Below are 19,427 nucleotides of genomic sequence, written 5' to 3' on the forward strand. Positions count from 1 at the left end.
AAGAACCCCAGGTGGTCCAACTTTCCAGTCCCCCACTACGGCATGCCTCATAATCATATCGTGGTTTTGGCACGTAAAACTCCCATAATTTACTAGCGCCATTTTTGTCTACTATCGCTGGTGTTCATGCACATATAGTATTCAGCGGTTAAAACCGATTCATTCGGGTAACCATTATGTTGATATGCACCGATTGGTCAAAGACCCACGACTTCACTACCCTGGACGGCATCTAAAGGGCGCCAGAACCACGACAGGTGGCGAGTTAGTCAATACACAAAAGTAAATTGATAAAGACGTGGAACAAAAACATCTCGAACGTGAAAAAAAAAAGCCATCTATGCTGCCCTCTGTGCGTGCGAGGGGAGTATAACTGCAGCTTTTTTTCCCATTTAAAGCAGGAGACCCTATTGTGTTATGTCGACAAACGGCGGGCTATCTGTAACCCCATACTTTGTGCCGAAACGATCGCTGTGGGTTATTTGTCCACCTGCACATCCACCGCTGCGCGATCAGGGCCATAGAGATTTCTACAATAATTACTAAGGGGGGGGGGGGGGACACTAGTTTGGCTCTGCGAGCGTTCAGCCATCATGGGGAATGGTGGTTATTACATAGATTTGTCTGGTTTTCGTGCATATGGCTTCGAACATTTTTGCGCCTTCGCTTATTATCAGCCTTCATTGATATAAATTTCAAAACAATCTATGCCTTTCTAAATGTAGAAGTCGACAAGTCTGCAAGCACGCATAATCGCTAGTAATCACGTGGTTCCACCTGCCAAGGTGGCAAAATTGAAACGCGCCAAGGGTTTCATCGTTTTATTGGTTCATCGAGCTGGTTTGTCCGAGATTAATTATTATGGATCTTCTTGCCACTTGTCGGCCCATTCATCCGTGGCGCAATGGTTTAAGTATCGAACTTCTGTGCTAGAGCTCTTGTGTTCTAGTCCTGCCGTCAAACAATGTTCGTACTGTTTTTTTAATAACCTATTACGCAGTACCTTGTTGAATACGAGGAGTTTGCAAAGTCACGAAGCAGTTTGAAGCCAGGATGACGAAATCAAGGCAAAATGATGTACCAAACATCATTCCCTTGCTGGCTGAACCAACCGGATGGCAGATCCCGTAGACTCTAGTGCCAAAGTACCTTCTAATAATTTTTGTATGAAGCTCTGTATGCACGACAATGCTAGTCTGCTCAAAATAGCAGTCGCTCAATGCCTTCATAGGTAAAGTTTCGAACGTGGGAAGTTTAAGGAAAAGTGTTGTGTGTTACTATATCTGCGGCGCCTGCGTTTCGTGCGCTTTGAGAAAAGCGTTAGAGAAGAGATGATATGCGCTACTGTCTACTTTACGGAAAGAATAATCGCGCTGCCATTTTCGAATTCTGCATCACTCCGGCAAAGCTTCCTATAGTTACTATGCTTGTTATCGTTTGGTTCCTTTTGGTTAGCGCAGCTGCTCGCGCAGGTTTATTACGCCACGTAGTCGGTGGAGCGTCAGGGAAAATGAATATTCGAGACTCGTCTCCAGTGTTTCCTTCTTGTCACGTGTCAGTTTTCGTGTTCTGAAATGCGTCCGATAATTGCAAAACACGCCCTCGGCGAGTGATTTCGAGTATTTTTCCTACCTGCCACCAGTCGCGCATGTGGTCGCAGGCCGCCTTGCCCTTGGAGAGGGACGGGTACTTGGAGCGTGCGTTGTGCACTTCGCGGGCGCGGTTGTTGACGACTTCGACGAACTCGCCGCTTAGGTACGTCTCGTCCTTGAGAGTCTCAGTGACCGGGAGCAGGGCGTCTCGGTGCAGGAAGACAGCGTTGTAGGCGTCCGGAATGCGGCCGCGACCTCCCCAGACGACGACGTTGCGGACCTTGTTCGGCGCCACGGCAAGCTTCGAGGCGATCTGGGCGAGCGCCTGGTGGCGGAAAGGTTCATGTCGAAACTGCCGCGGCGCAGTCTCGTATAACGCCGTTTTTCAACCGCTAGCGTAGAATTATATGTTGCGAAAGTGTGTTCTCGGCCATGGGCCACGTTCAGGAGGGAGTTAGCAACTTCTTAAATTTTTTAAAATTTCGATGCGTGCTTCGAGAATATTTAGTAGAGGAACGTGTAATTAGATTCTTGGCATTTCGACTTAGCTGAATTCATCGAGTAATTTTGGTGCGTAAGACAGACAATGGTCATTTATCACTTTCTCCATATGTTGGTGTATTGACACTTATCCGCAAGTTCAGGGTCAGTCTGGTCAGAATTATCGGCTCTGCAATATTTCCATAGGAAAAGACCCGAAAGTCGTGCTTTTTCCTTTAATGGATGCTTTTCCTATATATGTGTGCGGAAAATAGAGGTAATATCTGGTACACTCAAATCGGTAGACCATTTTAGTAGCAATTTATTTTTTTGTGGAAAGAAGTGAAAATGATGCAGTACGAACATTCAATGGGTAACCTAAATAATGGCTATGTAACAAGCATGTGAATATATGTATGAAACAAAGTGATAAACATGTACGGAGCCAAATTAACGAAGAACGAAATGAATAACTTCACCGTCCGTCATTCCTACGCGATTAGAGAAATCACATAGAAGGATTGTGATTTTTTTCTCAGCATCAGTGATGTTGAAGGAGACCCCATACCTGGTTGTGCTCGAGCCTTGTAAGCGCAGTGATGTTGCGGCTGTCTACGGAGGGTGCACTTTGGATGCAGGCGAATGCGTTGATTGCAACCTGGCAGCCGCAGACGACCACCTTGACAGACCTCTTGGCATACTTCTCGAGGGCGGCGCCATAGCGACGGAAAAGCTGGACCCCTTGATTGACGGGCGCGTCTTGAGCCTCGTACAGCAGGAAGGCGGCGTCGATGCCCGTGAAGGCCGAGTCATCCACGGTCGTCATCAGGACCTTTAAAAAAAAACACCAATACCAGTGGCTCATATTCAGCTGTTTTATTATGCATGATGTTCCCGGGCAACCTGAACAGTCGTGGCTGAGAAAAAAAAGATATGGTGAGGCTACCATTATCAAATTGCTGTGGCTGATGGACTCTGGAGGAAACGTTACCGCAGCTTCCGGCAAGAAAACTTGTGATGCAGTGAAGAACAATAAAAATGGGCCTTTATATTATCCATAAAGCACGGAAGCAATGCGGTTTGCAATGCGTTAACATCGTAGGCAGCCTGCTTTGTGACAACTTAACTACGTACACCTTGCTAGTTGAGCTTAGCATCGCATTTGGTGTTTTCTCTCTGAATTTGGCTTTCATGGCCGCCATTTTATCAACACTCCCATGGTATTGCCAATGCGACCCTCAAACCTCACCAGAGTGCCAAACGACGACGTGCTTCGTCGCGTCGATTGGCCCCGTCGTTCATTGAATCGGCCATCCTTGCTGAGCAACAGATGGCGCCACTAACCATGTCGATGGCGGCCAGTCAAGTCTCTCACTGAGAAGAAACTTTCTTGTACGGGCGATCACCGCTAGATAGCATGCACTCCCTCTGCTGAATACTGTTCGCGCGCTCTAGACATGTGTGCTGTTAACTGCAAAAATCAAGTCACGCGGACGAAGCGAAGTAGATCTGGCGGCGACACAGCTTTCGCTGACTGGCAACTGTAGGGGTATTCTTGTTTCTGTTCGACAAGCAAGATTTATAGCCGGCTTGCTTTCCTTGTCGCTTTTGACTCAAAAGTTCTGCACGCCAATTACATGCAAAAAAGAAACGACGACATGTAATGCTTTCTAGCGCATAGAAATCAAACTGTGCAGATGAAGTTCGCGTGTTTGTCACCAAGACTTAATATAGTTACGTCTTCGGAAGCACCTGAAAAACGCTTCGTCAATGACTTGAATCAAAGTTAGTCGCCATAATAACGGGAAACACAAGCCTGGATTCACAAAGCCGTACCTTTATTTACTCCAAAAACTCTTACGGCTCGAAGGTATTACGGAGAAGAGGAGTTATTGCTGTCCATAGAAAACAGCAGTTCCTGCAATAGCTTGCAGCCTTCTATTGTAGTGAGCGACATAATAGCCGATTTATGGCAATTGGCAATCCTACATCAGTACATCATTAATACTACTGACTGAAGAAGAAAAAGGTTACCTGCGGAAAATGGGTCTAACAGCCTAAAAAACTGACTGTTGACGTAACAAGAAAAACAAAACAAAACAAAACGAAGAAAGACAAGACACTGCATTAGTTGCTTTGCGATAACAAAAGTCTGAAAATGAATATTAAAAGTTAAGTTGCTAGTCTAGCGCTGAGTCGTCTGTCGTTTTCCTTTCTTTTCATGCCAGTGCTTTCTCCTGGAAGCCTTTCTTGCTGTAGTAGCCAAAGGCAGGGACCAACAACAACGATGTTCGTGTAAGCATGAAGAATTGCAAATACGGCCAGTTATTTTACGAGAAAGTTGCATACTTGCAGCAAGGAAGGAAGGTCCGTGTAATATCGGGCAATAGTTGGTCTTATATGCTCTGTTGCTCGAAACGACACGGGGAATAAAGAAAACAAGTAAAGTTCTAGAGTATGGCGGGCCAGAACTACGACATGATTATGAGGGACATCGTAGGGAGGGGGCTTCGAAATAATTTTGACCGCTGGGAATTTTTAACGTGCACCCAATGCACGGTGAAATGAGCGTTTTTGCATTGCGCCCCCATCGGAAAACGGCAATCGCAGCTGCGATCGAACTCTCGAGCTCAGTAGTGCTGTTTGGGCTACCGCGATGAGTCAAGAAACGAAGAGTACGAGGAATAAGACACGAGATGACATATCAGGGCCCACCTGCCTCAGAAGCGGATAAGTGCAGTCCAGCAGCTCGAGCACGAGTCCCTCGAGCATGCCCATTGTACCCTTGGCGTCGAGGAGGTGCAGAATGATGGGCTGGTCGTAGCCGAACACGTAGCCCTGAGCCACGGCTGTCGCGATGGTGTGCGCCATCGGGTTGGTGGCGTTGGTCACCAGCACACGGAGGTGATCCTTCTTGCGCTCTGCCTTGTCCTCCGCGACCACGATGGCGGATTTGGTTTGCGGCTGCTGCTGTGCCTCCTGCGTGTGCTGCGCCATGCCTTCCTCGGGTGCCCCACCACGACAAACCGCGCTGCTTTCTGGACCACGACTGCGGCTTGTTTCTTCTCAGTCAATGTCGGGACACCCTATTGGCTGCGGTGATGGTGATGGCAATGGCGGTTGGTGTCTGTGAACCGCGCTAATGAAAATAAAAAAAAGGAAAAGGAAACAAGGGGAGAGATGACGTTCTATATGTAGAAGAAAACAGGGGTGGCGCGAATTTCCCAGTTAGAGCACTGTGTGAAAGCACCATGTGCAACCGTATGCGGCGTCCTGTATGATGAATCGGCATTTTAGCTTTGCTTGTTCAAGCTCCGCACAGTTATCACTTTCATTGCTAATTTATAAGTTCATCTTAGTTTACGAGTGTCTATCGCCACTACAACAGCAGTGGCAGCTTTGTTTTTCTCTTTAATTAGTTTGCTGACATCTACATTAATAATGTAAAATTACTTCCACTTCCGATTTTAGATGCTCTATTACTAGATAATCTGCAGATTCTCCCAGTAAACATCATTGTTACGACAGAATCTTCGAAGTGGGTAGAAAAGTCTGGCGTTGGTATATTTGGCCTTTTTCTTGACCTGCTTTTTTCTCTTCGACTGCCGGCTTTTATACCCATCCTTATGAACGAATTCGTGGCAGTGGGACTGGCTTTACGCGATTGATATCAATCACTCATGAGGATCTCTTGCTCTGTCTCTGTGCTCATCATTGCTTCTGGGGCTCTTATGTCATGAGGAATTTTCATTCATTGGTACCTTGACATTAGGGCGTTCATTCACCTGGGTCTAAAGGACAATTTCTCAATGAAGTTGCAGCTTACTTACCTAAGGTTTCCATCCACCCAATCCTTTCATATTGTTCTTTGTCTGCTTATGTCACTCATGTACAAATTCTATATTCTGGCGCAGATAATATTGCCAAACGCGAAAACGAAGTGTCCAGCACAAGGCTGTGTTTAGTATACCTTCACTGAATTTCTATATACACACGTCGAGACTGGTTCTCTTCCCATTACGCTAAATATGCGGCGAGGGTGAGGCAATCAATATTTTTTTGTCCTGTCGAAGGAGAACGAGGGAGAACACAACTCCGACCTCGATAAAGAGCTTAGCGAAGCAGAAATAACAGCAATCCTGCACAAACACAGCGCCAAATCTGCACTAGGCCCAGGCGCCACTACGAACAAGACAATCAGAAACCTCAACGACGCGTCCATTGGCAAACTGACAGAATATATCAACGAGTGCCGGTAGCAAGGAAATATACCGCAACAGTGGAAGACGGCACAAGTCGTCCTAATACCAAAGCCTGGCAAACAAACACAATTCAGGAATCTAAGATCCATATCGTTAACATCCCGCGTGGGCAAACTAATGGAGCCTGCTTTCGTCTCCAGACTCACCAGCTACATAAAAGACAATGACTTCCTCCCAAACACGATGATAGGGTTCTGAAGAAACCTGTCTACACAAGACGCCATGCTACAACTGAAACAGCAAGTAATCGATGAACCAGGGAGATCGACTCGACCCATCCTCGGGCCAGATCTCAAGGAGGCATTCGGCAATGTAGCACACCAAGCCATATTGCACCAAATCGGCAACCTTGGCTTGGACGAGTGGGCGTACAATTATATCCGAAACTTCTTAACGAACAGAGAAGCAAAAATCACAGTAGGAGACCTCACATCCGAGAAAGTGCCTATTGGCAGTTCTTATTAACTTAATTCTTATTTCTCCTAATTTTCAATTCAGTGTTTAATTCGATATTGTTTTGTGTATACATCTTCCCCCAAATAGGCTTCGCATTTTAAACTGACAACTTGGAAAACTTGGAAATTCTTCGAGAGAGAGAGCGCTCCTAATGAATCCTGGAGATACTTTACTGACAGCATGCACAGCATGCTACTGCAGATGAAAGTGTTGAAACATTAAATATGCATAGTGCATCTCACCGCTACTGGTACACTGCACTCAGAGAGCACGCCACAATACACAACTAAAATATCTCATTCAGACCAATGTCTCTATGAAAGGTTAAAGTTACTTGTTAATTGAAATTGTTAATCACCTCGTCTTTGTACACTCCTCTTAACCGCCGAATTTATGGCCAATTTTTCACTGTGGGTAGCTACTATTGCCAATCAGGAGACCGCCACAACCGCTACCAGCAGCAGCGGCAGCAAGATTGTGATTGTAAGGGTGGATGGCGGAGAAAAAATCATTAGTGAAGTTGATGGCACGTGCCCTATGCTAGGTGAAAAGGGAAATTCCAACTGCTACGAATAGTTAGTGCACGTAAGTAACCTCTCCCGTACACAGTTCCTTCTTGTGTTAAAAATGTGTTACGAAAGGAACAAATTTGTGAAAGTGCCAAGGTCTAACACTCCCATTTAATGACTAGCGGAAATTCGCAAATTATCAAAACCTAATTACAGCGCTTTTTTTACCATCAATACAAGTAATTACCCATGGCAATTGGGAGAGAGAAGTCAAGTGATGCATCTGACTAGCGCTACCTCCACTGGACGCACGCCAAGACGTAGCATCGGTCCTAAATACGCTCATAACAAAGTTTCTGCTCAGCGCTCATGCGAAGTGCACTTTTGATAGGCTTAAAGACAAGGCATGTATAACGCGAATACGTAAGACATTAATAGGTAAGAATATCTAATAGCTGAATAAGTAAGACAGGCTAAGCCATCAATACTTTATGCACATGCTCGCGGTGAGAGCGAACAGCCAAGCATAAGAACGGTGGCTATAGCAAGTATGTGTGAAGTGCATGAGGTATAATTTATCAGGGAAGTGCATATATTGGGCCGTGCAGCACGTTTCGTTGAGAATCATTCCTCCCGTTGCATCACTCCTCCCGACACAAGTGCATACAGAGATAATAAGGTCCCAGCACCATGTTTTCTCGTGCGCAGTTGTCACTTAAATGCATATAAGGTAGTACAATGTACAACGAATCTGTCGTGCATCGGACAAATCCTGGCGTGATGAGTAATTGGAATGTTGTTCTAAACTACCGATAGTAATTGCAGATGCCTGTCACTTCAGCCGAGTATCGCGAAATACCTCACACCAGACGCCCTGTTTACTTGCTCAGCACGCTTCATTTGTACAATGTAAAAAACAGAATATGGGAGGATTGTACGGCTCGTTATAATGTATTTGTACCGGTATTAACGTGAAGCTGATGGTTCTCGAATAAGCCAATTCCCGGCACAGAGCTAGCAAAAAGCAGTTATTGCGTTTCCAGGATTGTCAGACGTCCTTGGCCTTGTGTTTTGTTGGCTTCGCCACAGAAAAGGCCTGCCTCCTCTGTTCACAGAGCGAGCTCTGTGCAGATCTCCATAGCCTCGTCTCGTTCCCGCTCGAGGTCCTTGGCCGACTCGGTGATGCAGTTCCGTAGATTTTCATTGACAGAGATTCCCTGTACCACTTTCCACGAGCGAGAGTTATCGATGAACACCGGGTACGAGAATACAAGGTCGGGTGGGACGCCGTAGAGACCGTCGCTGAGCACTGCCATGGTAACGAACTGACCCGCTGGCAGACCAATCCACCAGTCCCGCATTTGGTCGCAGGCAGCTTTGGCCCGAGACAGGATGCCAGGATGCTTGGTGAGTTTCTGTACGAGGTCCTCGCGAATCTTGACATCCTCTGGCAGTCCTTCGTCCAGGTAGTCGCGGCTCACTAGGTCCGATATCTTATATCGTTTCGCCTTCTTGATGACAACGCTTCGACTGTAGTCTGGCAAGAGCATGTCACCACGGTGACCCCAGACGATCATGTTGACGATCTTGTTAGGAATGACGCCCAGTCTCTGAGACAAGAGTGTGACAGCACGGTTGTGGTTGAGCCTAGCCAGACCCGTGAAGTTTTCGTAAGGAATGTTTTTTGCATACCTGAAAAATAGTGAGATAAATAACAAGGAAGTCTGGTTCCCACAACTTCTGACGATGTGCCATGCTTGACTTTCTTATGGTACAAGTAATCCCCGCTATCACGTTTAGGATGCCAGGTTGCTATAGTTGCGGCTATACAATTAGAAAACGCTAAGATAAAAACAACTTGCGGGTCTTAGGTGTAAATTGAGATTGCCGACAGAAAACGCATAACATTCTTCTTATAAATGTACCTTGTCGAGAGTAGGATTTTCTGCAATACCCATAACTATAGTACGTTACACATCTGTAAGCCGTGAATTAAAATAAGTGAAAGAACAAACAAGCAAGCAAGCAAACAAAGAGACAGACAAACAAGCTAATGAATGCAGTATAAAATTTCGTGTGCTCGTCTTCGAAATCGATCACGATATCAAGTAATTTAAGACTAATACTATGAACTCTTATAACTGTGCGCCATTTGTGTAATCGTTTTCTAGTCCTCACACGCTAGCTTATCTTTGTACTTCGAATGTTTTTTTTAAACCCTGCGCGATGTGCTTTCTGCATGTGTGTGCTTTGTTTTTCAGTTTTTTCGTGATTTAATCAGCACGTTTAGATTCTGTTCTTGTTCAACCATGTACCCACCCCCTCTGTAACGCCCCAAAGCCCTGAGGGTAAATAAATAAATAAATAAATAAATAAATAAATACATACATAAATAATCATCTTTAGCAGCAACGTCCACTCACAAGTACTTCGCAAGAATAATGTTCAGATCCGTTATAGTTTGCGTGTGCTTCGCCTCTATGCATCCGCTTTTCTCCAGCATAATGTATGAATTTGTTTGAAAACGTTATTGATGGCGGGAATAGCGAATTTCTGACATCAGCAAGGCATGGAACCTGAATGCGAATACGGCAGTTGCATTTAATGTAGAACACATGCCGACTTCATAAGTAGCTATGCTATTTACAACTATAGTTACAGATTCAAGAGAACCGGCTAACAGTTAAGAGAGTCAAGATGCCTCACCGGGTACAGACGTAGGTGTTGGTGTGAATAGGGTGACCAGCGATGATCACCTTCACCGTCTTCTTCGCGTGCGCCGAGAGTGCCTTGCCGTGACCGGCGTACGTCTGCACACACTTCTCGAATAACGCTCGATCCCCATCCACGGGCACCGAGTCATTCAGGAAGGCCACGTCGACGTTCAGGAAGGCCACCTCGTCTTCTCCGGTGAACACTACCTGCTTGAGCAGTGCGAACGAGCAGTCCTCGATTTCCATGGCGATGCCGTGCAGGTCTGATATATTCTCGCTCTCATCATACAGGTGCAGCACAATCGGCTGGTCCCCACCGAATACGTCGCCACGCACCATCGGAATAAGCATGCGGTACGATAGCTCGGTCGTCACTGCCGTCACTAGGACTCGGATGGGGTCCTTGGGGACGACCGGCTCCTGCTGCCTCACCACGATATGGGACCCAACTCGGCTCAGAAATTCTTGCTCGCTCATGGCTGGAAACGTTTTGCTCATGGGCGTCGAATGGCCCGAGGGTTTCTTTTCCACCTGTTGGTTCACCAGCAAGAGCAGTAGCTGATCATTTGACAGTAACAAGCGACCAACGTTTGCCAGTTTGCCCAGATTTCAGTAGTGGAAACAAACAAACAAACAAACAAACAAACAAACAAACAAACAAACGAACGAACAAACAAACAAACAAACAAACAAACAAACAAACAAACAAACAAACAAACAAACAAACAAACAAACAAACAAACAAACAAACAAACAAACAAACAAACAAACAAAAACGAACAAACAAACAAACAAACAAACAAACAAACAAACAAACAAAAACGAACAAACAAAAACGAACAAACAAAAACGAACGAACGAACGAACGGACGGACGAACGGACGGACGAACGGACGAACGGACGAACGGACGAACGGACGAGCGAGCGAGCGAGCGAGCGAGCGAGCGAGCGAGCGAGCGAGCGAACGAACGAACGAACGAACGAACGAACGAACGAACGAACGAACGAACGAACGAACGAACGAACGAACGAACGAACGAACGAACGAACGAACGAACGAACGAACGAACGAACGAACGAACGAACGAACGAACGAACGAACGAACGAACGAACGAACGAACGAACGAACGAACGAACGAACGAACGAACGAACGAACGAACGAACGAACGAACGAACGAACGAACGAACGAACGAACGAACGAACGAACGAACGAACGAACGAACGAACGAACGAACGAACGAACGAACGAACGAACGAACGAACGAACGAACGAACGAACGAACGAACGAACGAACGAACGAACGAACGAACGAACGAACGAACGAACGAACGAACGAACGAACGAACGAACGAACGAACGAACGAACGAACGAACGAACGAACGAACGAACGAACGAACGAACGAACGAACGAACGAACGAACGAACGAACGAACGAACGAACGAACGAACGAACGAACGAACGAACGAACGAACGAACGAACGAACGAACGAACGAACGAACGAACGAACGAACGAACGAACGAACGAACGAACGAACGAACGAACGAACGAACGAACGAACGAACGAACGAACGAACGAACGAACGAACGAACGAACGAACGAACGAACGAACGAACGAACGAACGAACGAACGAACGAACGAACGAACGAACGAACGAACGAACGAACGAACGAACGAACGAACGAACGAACGAACGAACGAACGAACGAACGAACGAACGAACGAACGAACGAACGAACGAACGAACGAACGAACGAACGAACGAACGAACGAACGAACGAACGAACGAACGAACGAACGAACGAACGAACGAACGAACGAACGAACGAACGAACGAACGAACGAACGAACGAACGAACGAACGAACGAACGAACGAACGAACGAACGAACGAACGAACGAACGAACGAACGAACGAACGAACGAACGAACGAACGAACGAACGAACGAACGAACGAACGAACGAACGAACGAACGAACGAACGAACGAACGAACGAACGAACGAACGAACGAACGAACGAACGAACGAACGAACGAACGAACGAACGAACGAACGAACGAACGAACGAACGAACGAACGAACGAACGAACGAACGAACGAACGAACGAACGAACGAACGAACGAACGAACGAACGAACGAACGAACGAACGAACGAACGAACGAACGAACGAACGAACGAACGAACGAACGAACGAACGAACGAACGAACGAACGAACGAACGAACGAACGAACGAACGAACGAACGAACGAACGAACGAACGAACGAACGAACGAACGAACGAACGAACGAACGAACGAACGAACGAACGAACGAACGAACGAACGAACGAACGAACGAACGAACGAACGAACGAACGAACGAACGAACGAACGAACGAACGAACGAACGAACGAACGAACGAACGAACGAACGAACGAACGAACGAACGAACGAACGAACGAACGAACGAACGAACGAACGAACGAACGAACGAACGAACGAACGAACGAACGAACGAACGAACGAACGAACGAACGAACGAACGAACGAACGAACGAACGAACGAACGAACGAACGAACGAACGAACGAACGAACGAACGAACGAACGAACGAACGAACGAACGAACGAACGAACGAACGAACGAACGAACGAACGAACGAACGAACGAACGAACGAACGAACGAACGAACGAACGAACGAACGAACGAACGAACGAACGAACGAACGAACGAACGAACGAACGAACGAACGAACGAACGAACGAACGAACGAACGAACGAACGAACGAACGAACGAACGAACGAACGAACGAACGAACGAACGAACGAACGAACGAACGAACGAACGAACGAACGAACGAACGAACGAACGAACGAACGAACGAACGAACGAACGAACGAACGAACGAACGAACGAACGAACGAACGAACGAACGAACGAACGAACGAACGAACGAACGAACGAACGAACGAACGAACGAACGAACGAACGAACGAACGAACGAACGAACGAACGAACGAACGAACGAACGAACGAACGAACGAACGAACGAACGAACGAACGAACGAACGAACGAACGAACGAACGAACGAACGAACGAACGAACGAACGAACGAACGAACGAACGAACGAACGAACGAACGAACGAACGAACGAACGAACGAACGAACGAACGAACGAACGAACGAACGAACGAACGAACGAACGAACGAACGAACGAACGAACGAACGAACGAACGAACGAACGAACGAACGAACGAACGAACGAACGAACGAACGAACGAACGAACGAACGAACGAGCGAGCGAGCGAGCGAGCGAGCGAGCGAGCGAGCGAGCGAGCGAGCGAGCGAACGAACGAACGAACGAACGAACGAACGAACGAACGAACGAACGAACGAACGAACGAACGAACGAACGAGCGAGCGAGCGAGCGAGCGAGCGAGCGAACGAACAAGTAAACAAGGAAGCAATCAATCAATAAATCAATCACTCAGTCAATCAAACAAACAAACAAGTAAACAAGGAAGCAATCAATCAATAAATCAATCACTCAGTCAATCAAACAAACAAACAAGTAAACAAGGAAGCAATCAATCAATAAATCAATCACTCAGTCAATCAAACAAACAAACAAGCAAGCAAGCAAACAAAGAGACAGACAAACAAGCCAATGAATGCAGTATAAAATTTCGCGTGCTTGTCTTCGAAATCGATCACGATATCAAGTAATTTAACACTAATACTATTCCTTAGGACCACAAATTTCTGTTAGAATACACATGAGAAGTGAAATATACTGTGGCTAAAGCATCGTTACCCACTAGTCCAGTGAAACATGGGGCAAATTCTGAATTAAATGACGTATAGCAGGGGAAAGAGTTGCTTTGTGCCACTTGAGTGCAAGAAACGTTTCGGCTAATGTATTAGTTCTGACGGATGAAGTAATTGAATATGTACATGCCCTTTTAGCTCATCTTCGCTAAGTTGCCGGCTCCGAGAAGCTGGTGATTTCACGCCCCTAAATTATTTTCTACCATTAAGCTAGTCACTTTGACTGAGGTCCTGCTTAAGATTGTTGGAAGGAGAGACCCTTTACTCACATAATAAATTAGTTGACAATGCAATAAAAATAAATAAATCACTCCCCATTTTTTTCCACAAACGTCCAGGTGCAAGGAAGATTGGGAGCTTTCTATCCATTGCAGTACTCGTTCCATCAGCTGTTATCATATTTATTTCTTTGATAAGATAATAAGGTTATGTGATGTTAATTTCTTTATCACGAAAAAAAATTGTGCTGTGATATAGCTACGAGAACCAGAACACTCTTTAGGAATTCTCAAATGCAATGGTAAAGTAAAGTGTGTTTTATGCTATAGTCCTTGTGTGGCGGCCTTGTTATTCATAGCACATAACATTCAGTGGAGAAATCGGGTATTTCCGTATAGTGGCGATAAAGCAAACATAAAGCATCTTACATGCAGAAAATTCGGCGTTTGATAACATGGCAAAACAGTTCACCTGTTTTACAGTGCGCAGCACTTCCTCTTCAAAGTTGGCCCTTGGAGCCGCTGGCTTGAAGATTAACACATATTTTATTAATTTTCCTTCATCATAGAACAAATACATCTAAATCGTGCACTAAATTTTTATCTAATACTATATTTATTGTACTGTTCTTGTACTACACAAGCATGCCTTTCAAGAAAAAGAACACTTTCAAGAAAAAGGAAAAAGCTCTCACAGTATTGCAGTGTAAGGTCAGCCTTGTTAAAAGGTCAGCACTATTTTTTCTAATAAAACAACGTCTTGAGCATCCAACACATGTCACATGTGTTTGAAGCACAGCGCATTTGCTCTTGCTCCAGGCAGAAACGTGGTTCTCGTATACCCCTTAAAATCAAGTGTAATGCTATCTAACATGACAAGGCAGTACTTGGTGTCTTCATTAATGATTCATTTATGTCCTCTCTGATTCACTATATTTTCTTTTTTTTTCGTGTTAGATTCTGTTTTACTGAATCACTTTAAATGTAAGCAGAACAACGCCGTTGTTTCGGAAATGTTTGCAAGCCATTATATGGTGTTTTCGACTTTTTACAGCATGCAGTAGATAAAACATCAGTGGTTTACTTACACAATACAACCATGACCAAAGGATACATTTTTACGCTAGCATTCACTCAAAATCTCTTACGAAAGTGCCATTCGCCATCGCATCGGCGTTTGTTTCATAATCGAGCCGATTGCTGCCATAAGTTATGGGCGCTGGAACTCCGCCAACGGGAATACGTTCTATGTAAATCGATTTTTTTACACATGCCTCCTCAATTCCATGCTTTCTTATATCTGTAGGAATAAAAGAACTTTGTGAAGAACGATGGTGTAGACATTTCGTTCCTCTGCGCAAATAGCTCTGTCTAGTCTTCTAGCGTTTTTTACGTGCCTTAACATGCGCTAAGCAACTTTTGACTAGCGCTCTCAGAGCTAAAGTTCACTTGTCGCAGTACGTTGTAATTTCAACGCACTCTAAAAAAGCTGTGGACAACGCGTCTGCTGAGATATCTTGGACCTATAGTGTGACTATAATGAGCTGCAGAGTGTCCATACTTTTTGACGCCATTTTTCTTAGCGGACTTGAAAACCATTGAGGTTTAAAAGGTCTGAGTACTAGCAGAATCGCAACTATTTCATTTACTCAACGAAAATGGGAAGTCTTACGTAACTTAATGATTTAAATTACCTCTTTCCCTCGGGGCTGTGCTGCTTCCGCCACCTTTGTCCGCGAAGATGTCGGCTTAAAAACAATATAAAAAGGAATTAGTTGAATTTCGACAGGCACATGGAGAAGCGTAACAAAAAGCCGAAACGTGAGCCTAATAAAGTGAGAAATTGCTATGGAAAGTCAAAATGTAATATAATAAAGTTAATCTTACAGAAGGTGCATGGTTGTGGAGTGTGATCATTCGCAACCGCGTGAAATGTGCGAACATGTTTACTGCTCAGGCGACAGCGCAGCCGCATTCGGTAGCCTCTCTGTTGTCGCAACAGTAGACGAGAAGCAGGCACACAGTCGGCGTACAGGAGAGCGGCGCGAAGCAAGAAGCAAATTTAGGTGAGAATGCATGAACACTCCGTAGACGTGCTCTATAGATGACTTAACGCGATGTGACTTTTTGGGTGCTTAAATTTGACGGCACTCGCAATTCCTGAAAGCCATGACTCCTTCGTGGAACACCTTACTTGCAGCATTTCTGGTGCTGGTCCAAGCACACCTAGGATTCCCCGAAAGAGTTATGGCAGATCGCATAGCCACACTGAAATTGCGTCACTGACAAGCATCGTGTATGGAAAAAAAAAGAAGAACAGTTAAAGTGGTTGGGGCGCATTTTGAGCATGAAGGAAGCAAAGAGCTAGAAGGGTGCATGACGTCACACAGCCAGCTTTCGCATGGAAGCGCTACGTTCTCTCCCGTGCCCCCAAAAAGCTTACGGGGATATTCGACAGACTCGATCACGAATGTTTGGCTTTCAGTAGGTTCAGATATGGATGCGAGCTTGTTCGGTTGCTTTGCCAGCCACTTTGTGCCCATTATCTCGCGGTAAGCTTGTTTAGCTTTGGTCGTCTATGCATTCACATTTATTTTCGTTGCAACACGGGAGTGCGGCAGCCGCACGTTCCTGATACATGTGTTTTGGTCTCTTGAAGAGCTTCCCCAGAACGCGGTGGTTTGAGACACTAAAACATACCGTAATAAGATCGCTTGCTAGACCGCTATTATAAGCCTTCAGTTCTATTACGTGACGCTCCCTCCTAGCTTCTTTCTTTACTCCATGCCTTTGGCGCAGTGAGAAAAGTAATTGCCACTATTTTTCATTAAGTGTGCCGTGTGTAAGACATGAAGAAGGTATGGATCCGTTTGCACTAACAGATGACACTTGCGATATATTTACAGCAGAACATTTCATGACGAGAACTGCATCTGTAAAAGAGTACGAACAGAAGTTGGGCGCTCTTTTTGGATCTCTTGTGTGTCCGTGTCTTGAGGGGTCAGAAACTGTTGCGCAGCATATAGCGTAGATTGTGCAGCATAGCAGCTAGCATCATCTAGCCCAATTACGTTTGTCTACTGTAGTTATACTTAAATATGACTTCTCATCGTCAGCAATATCACTGATATATTGTAGCCACAGTTTCATGCTAGAATATGGGACAGTACCCAGGTAATCTTGCGTCATTGCAAAATATGTGTAACGGTCGCGTATGTCTAGATTACTAGAGACATCATGCCATTTCAAACGCGACATTAAGCACATTATAGGACGACGAGTGAACTGACACTGAAGCACTTCTTTGAATTTGCAATGGACAATTACTTTTATGCGTTCTGAAGCATAAACCCTTGCATTTATTTTCTAATCCGCAACAAAGCATCAATGGCAGTTGTTGCAACATATCGAACCCTTATGCGACCTTGTACACTTTGTAATAAACATAAGATGCCCATGGCCGAATATGTGGCAAGCGGGCACCTGTGCACCGTCCATGTCTCTTTCACAAGCGGCGGCTTTCTCAAGCATGTGACAACCTCCGTAATGATCGTAAATAATATCAATTGTTCGAGTAGGGCCGATAATTAATCGCAACTATCGCGGAACGTAACCAACCGAAGTCCTGCTTTCGGGAATGCCTCGCTGCATTCACTGTATCCACGTGAACGCAGAAAGCGTTCACGGATACAGTCACTCTAGAGCATTCCTTCGGAATTGGCTGCTTACCGTTCCCTTGGCGACTTGCTGTGGTGGCGGTGGTGGCTTGGGCCTCATCGTGCCCGGCTTGACGAAGGGTTCTTCCTCGCTGTTCAGCTCGTCCGGTCTTTCCCTGGCATGCTTATGGAGCTTCTGATAAGCAGCGTCTCTTTGCTGCTCCACGTTACTCGACGCGGACGCGGACGACCGACGCTTGTGCTCGGACGTCGTATATTCCTCCTGGCTAGCGCTGAGCTCCTCGGCTGGCCTCGCACCCGATGCCGCCTCCTCGTCGGCAACGCCATGCGCGGAGGCGGCGTCGGCCGATACTCCCGGCACCGCCGTCGCCGTGGCAGCATTCTCTGTCGTCGATTTTCCGGCAACATGGGCTCCGTGCTTCTTCTTCGTGTCCCACTCGTCCGGTATGAGTTGCTCCTGGCTTCGCGGGGCCGCCGCTGCCGTAGGTCTTTTTCCCGTGGCCTTCGGGGCGCGCCGCGAGACATTCTCGGCGGACCTACGCGAGACGCCCTCGGTAGAGCGACTCGGCTTAGAAATGAGCGTTGACATCGCTCCGGCTGGGCGCTGATTCTACGTTGCTTCGCGTCAAGCGGTCCACGTCGGAGCGGCGGCCCCACAGGGGCCCCAATGCAGCGGAGGGCTTCAGCTGTAGTTCTTTTGTTTCTTCTCTGCCTCAAGGGAAAGGGCTCGAGGCTGTGCCATTGGTTTATTGTTCTCTTGTTCCTTTTAATAAATAAAAACAAGAGGACGTGGTCTGCACTTCCTTCTTTTTCCCTTTATATTTCTACAGTTAACACTTATATGCATTTATTTCCTCATATAACCTTATTTTACTTTATTTGTACAGCCCGCTTCTTGGCCAGTCCCCTGTGGGGGGTATGTGCTATATAAAAATCATCATCATCATCGTTCTCAAGTGTAGTTTTCTGCCACGTCTAAGACCTAAGAGAAGGCATGGCGGCAGGTAGGTATGTAGGTGGGCGACATCCACCATTGAAAAAGAAATCGTTAGCAGTGGCTCTGAGTCATCGAGAGCCTTCGCATCACCGCCGGCAGGATCGTTCCCATTCGGGCCACAGTGATCGGTATTTCATTGATATAAAACACGGTGGCCCTTCTCTTGCGCTAGAGTGTGTTAGAGAGCTGTCATACGAAAAGCAATGTAATACCAATTGGACCACGCGAAATATTGCCACAGAAGGCACAGACTGGACCCCAAGATATTGTTTAGGCTAGCACCAAAGATTCATCGGTGAAGTACCAGCTTTCTGCAGAGGCTTACGTTTGGAGTGGCGTTTACGCGTCCTTGCTCACGTGCAGATAATGCGTCGCGCTGAGTGTGCTAGCTGTGAGTTTCGACATGTGCGTGACTATATACACCATGTGTATGTGACTGTCCTTAAAACGTGCAAAATCGACAGAGGTTGACCGATGCATTTCTCCGTCTCGACGGCCAACTGTTGTCAGAGTACTGTTTTATTGAACCAGGTCTGGCATGTCCAGGATGTGATTACACCTTGCCGCTATGCACTTTGCTCCCCTCACTTGTCGCCTCACCCATCTTGTTCCTCTTCGATTTTTTTTTCTCTTCCCAGAGCACGGAGAAATCTACGAGGGCGATACAGAAAGCAATGCCTCCAAGCCCACTACTTT

The 19,427-nt window shown here is 46.1% G+C and overlaps 2 protein-coding genes across 5 annotated transcripts in view; both read right to left on the reverse strand.

Annotated features, from left to right (window-relative positions):
- Positions 1–5,156, reverse strand: part of LOC126532087 (uncharacterized) — a 60,876-nt gene extending 55,720 nt beyond the window's left edge. For both annotated transcript variants that reach the window (XM_055071004.1, XM_055071003.1), the window contains exons 1-2: positions 4,788–5,156; positions 2,641–2,904 (exon numbers count right to left, since the gene is read on the reverse strand). In XM_055071004.1, the coding sequence (XP_054926979.1) occupies positions 2,641–2,904; positions 4,788–5,069 (546 nt within the window). In that variant the 5' untranslated portion in view covers positions 5,070–5,156. The remainder of the gene's footprint in view (positions 1–2,640; positions 2,905–4,787) is intronic.
- A 3,075-nt stretch (positions 5,157–8,231) lies between these two features.
- LOC129385071 (malate dehydrogenase, cytoplasmic-like) lies at positions 8,232–18,463 on the reverse strand. Of its 3 annotated transcripts, XM_055071006.2 has the most exons (5): positions 17,787–18,462; positions 15,752–15,805; positions 14,530–14,583; positions 10,006–10,544; positions 8,232–8,991 (listed from the first exon to the last, which is right to left on the reverse strand). In XM_055071006.2, exons 1-5 carry the CDS (start codon positions 18,321–18,323, stop codon positions 8,409–8,411), a joined length of 1,767 nt encoding a protein of 588 aa, XP_054926981.1. In that variant the 5' UTR covers positions 18,324–18,462; the 3' UTR covers positions 8,232–8,408. The 3 variants fall into 3 exon arrangements, with proteins under 3 accessions (XP_054926981.1, XP_072144389.1, XP_054926982.1); XM_072288288.1 differs by lacking the exon at positions 15,752–15,805 and having other exon boundaries at positions 17,787–18,463; XM_055071007.2 differs by lacking the exon at positions 14,530–14,583 and having other exon boundaries at positions 17,787–18,463.
- Between the last annotated feature and the right edge of the window lie 964 nt (positions 18,464–19,427).

The sequence above is a fragment of the Dermacentor andersoni genome, chromosome 5, assembly GCF_023375885.2.
Source record: "Dermacentor andersoni chromosome 5, qqDerAnde1_hic_scaffold, whole genome shotgun sequence".
In the NCBI taxonomy this organism is placed as follows: domain Eukaryota; kingdom Metazoa; phylum Arthropoda; class Arachnida; order Ixodida; family Ixodidae; genus Dermacentor; species Dermacentor andersoni.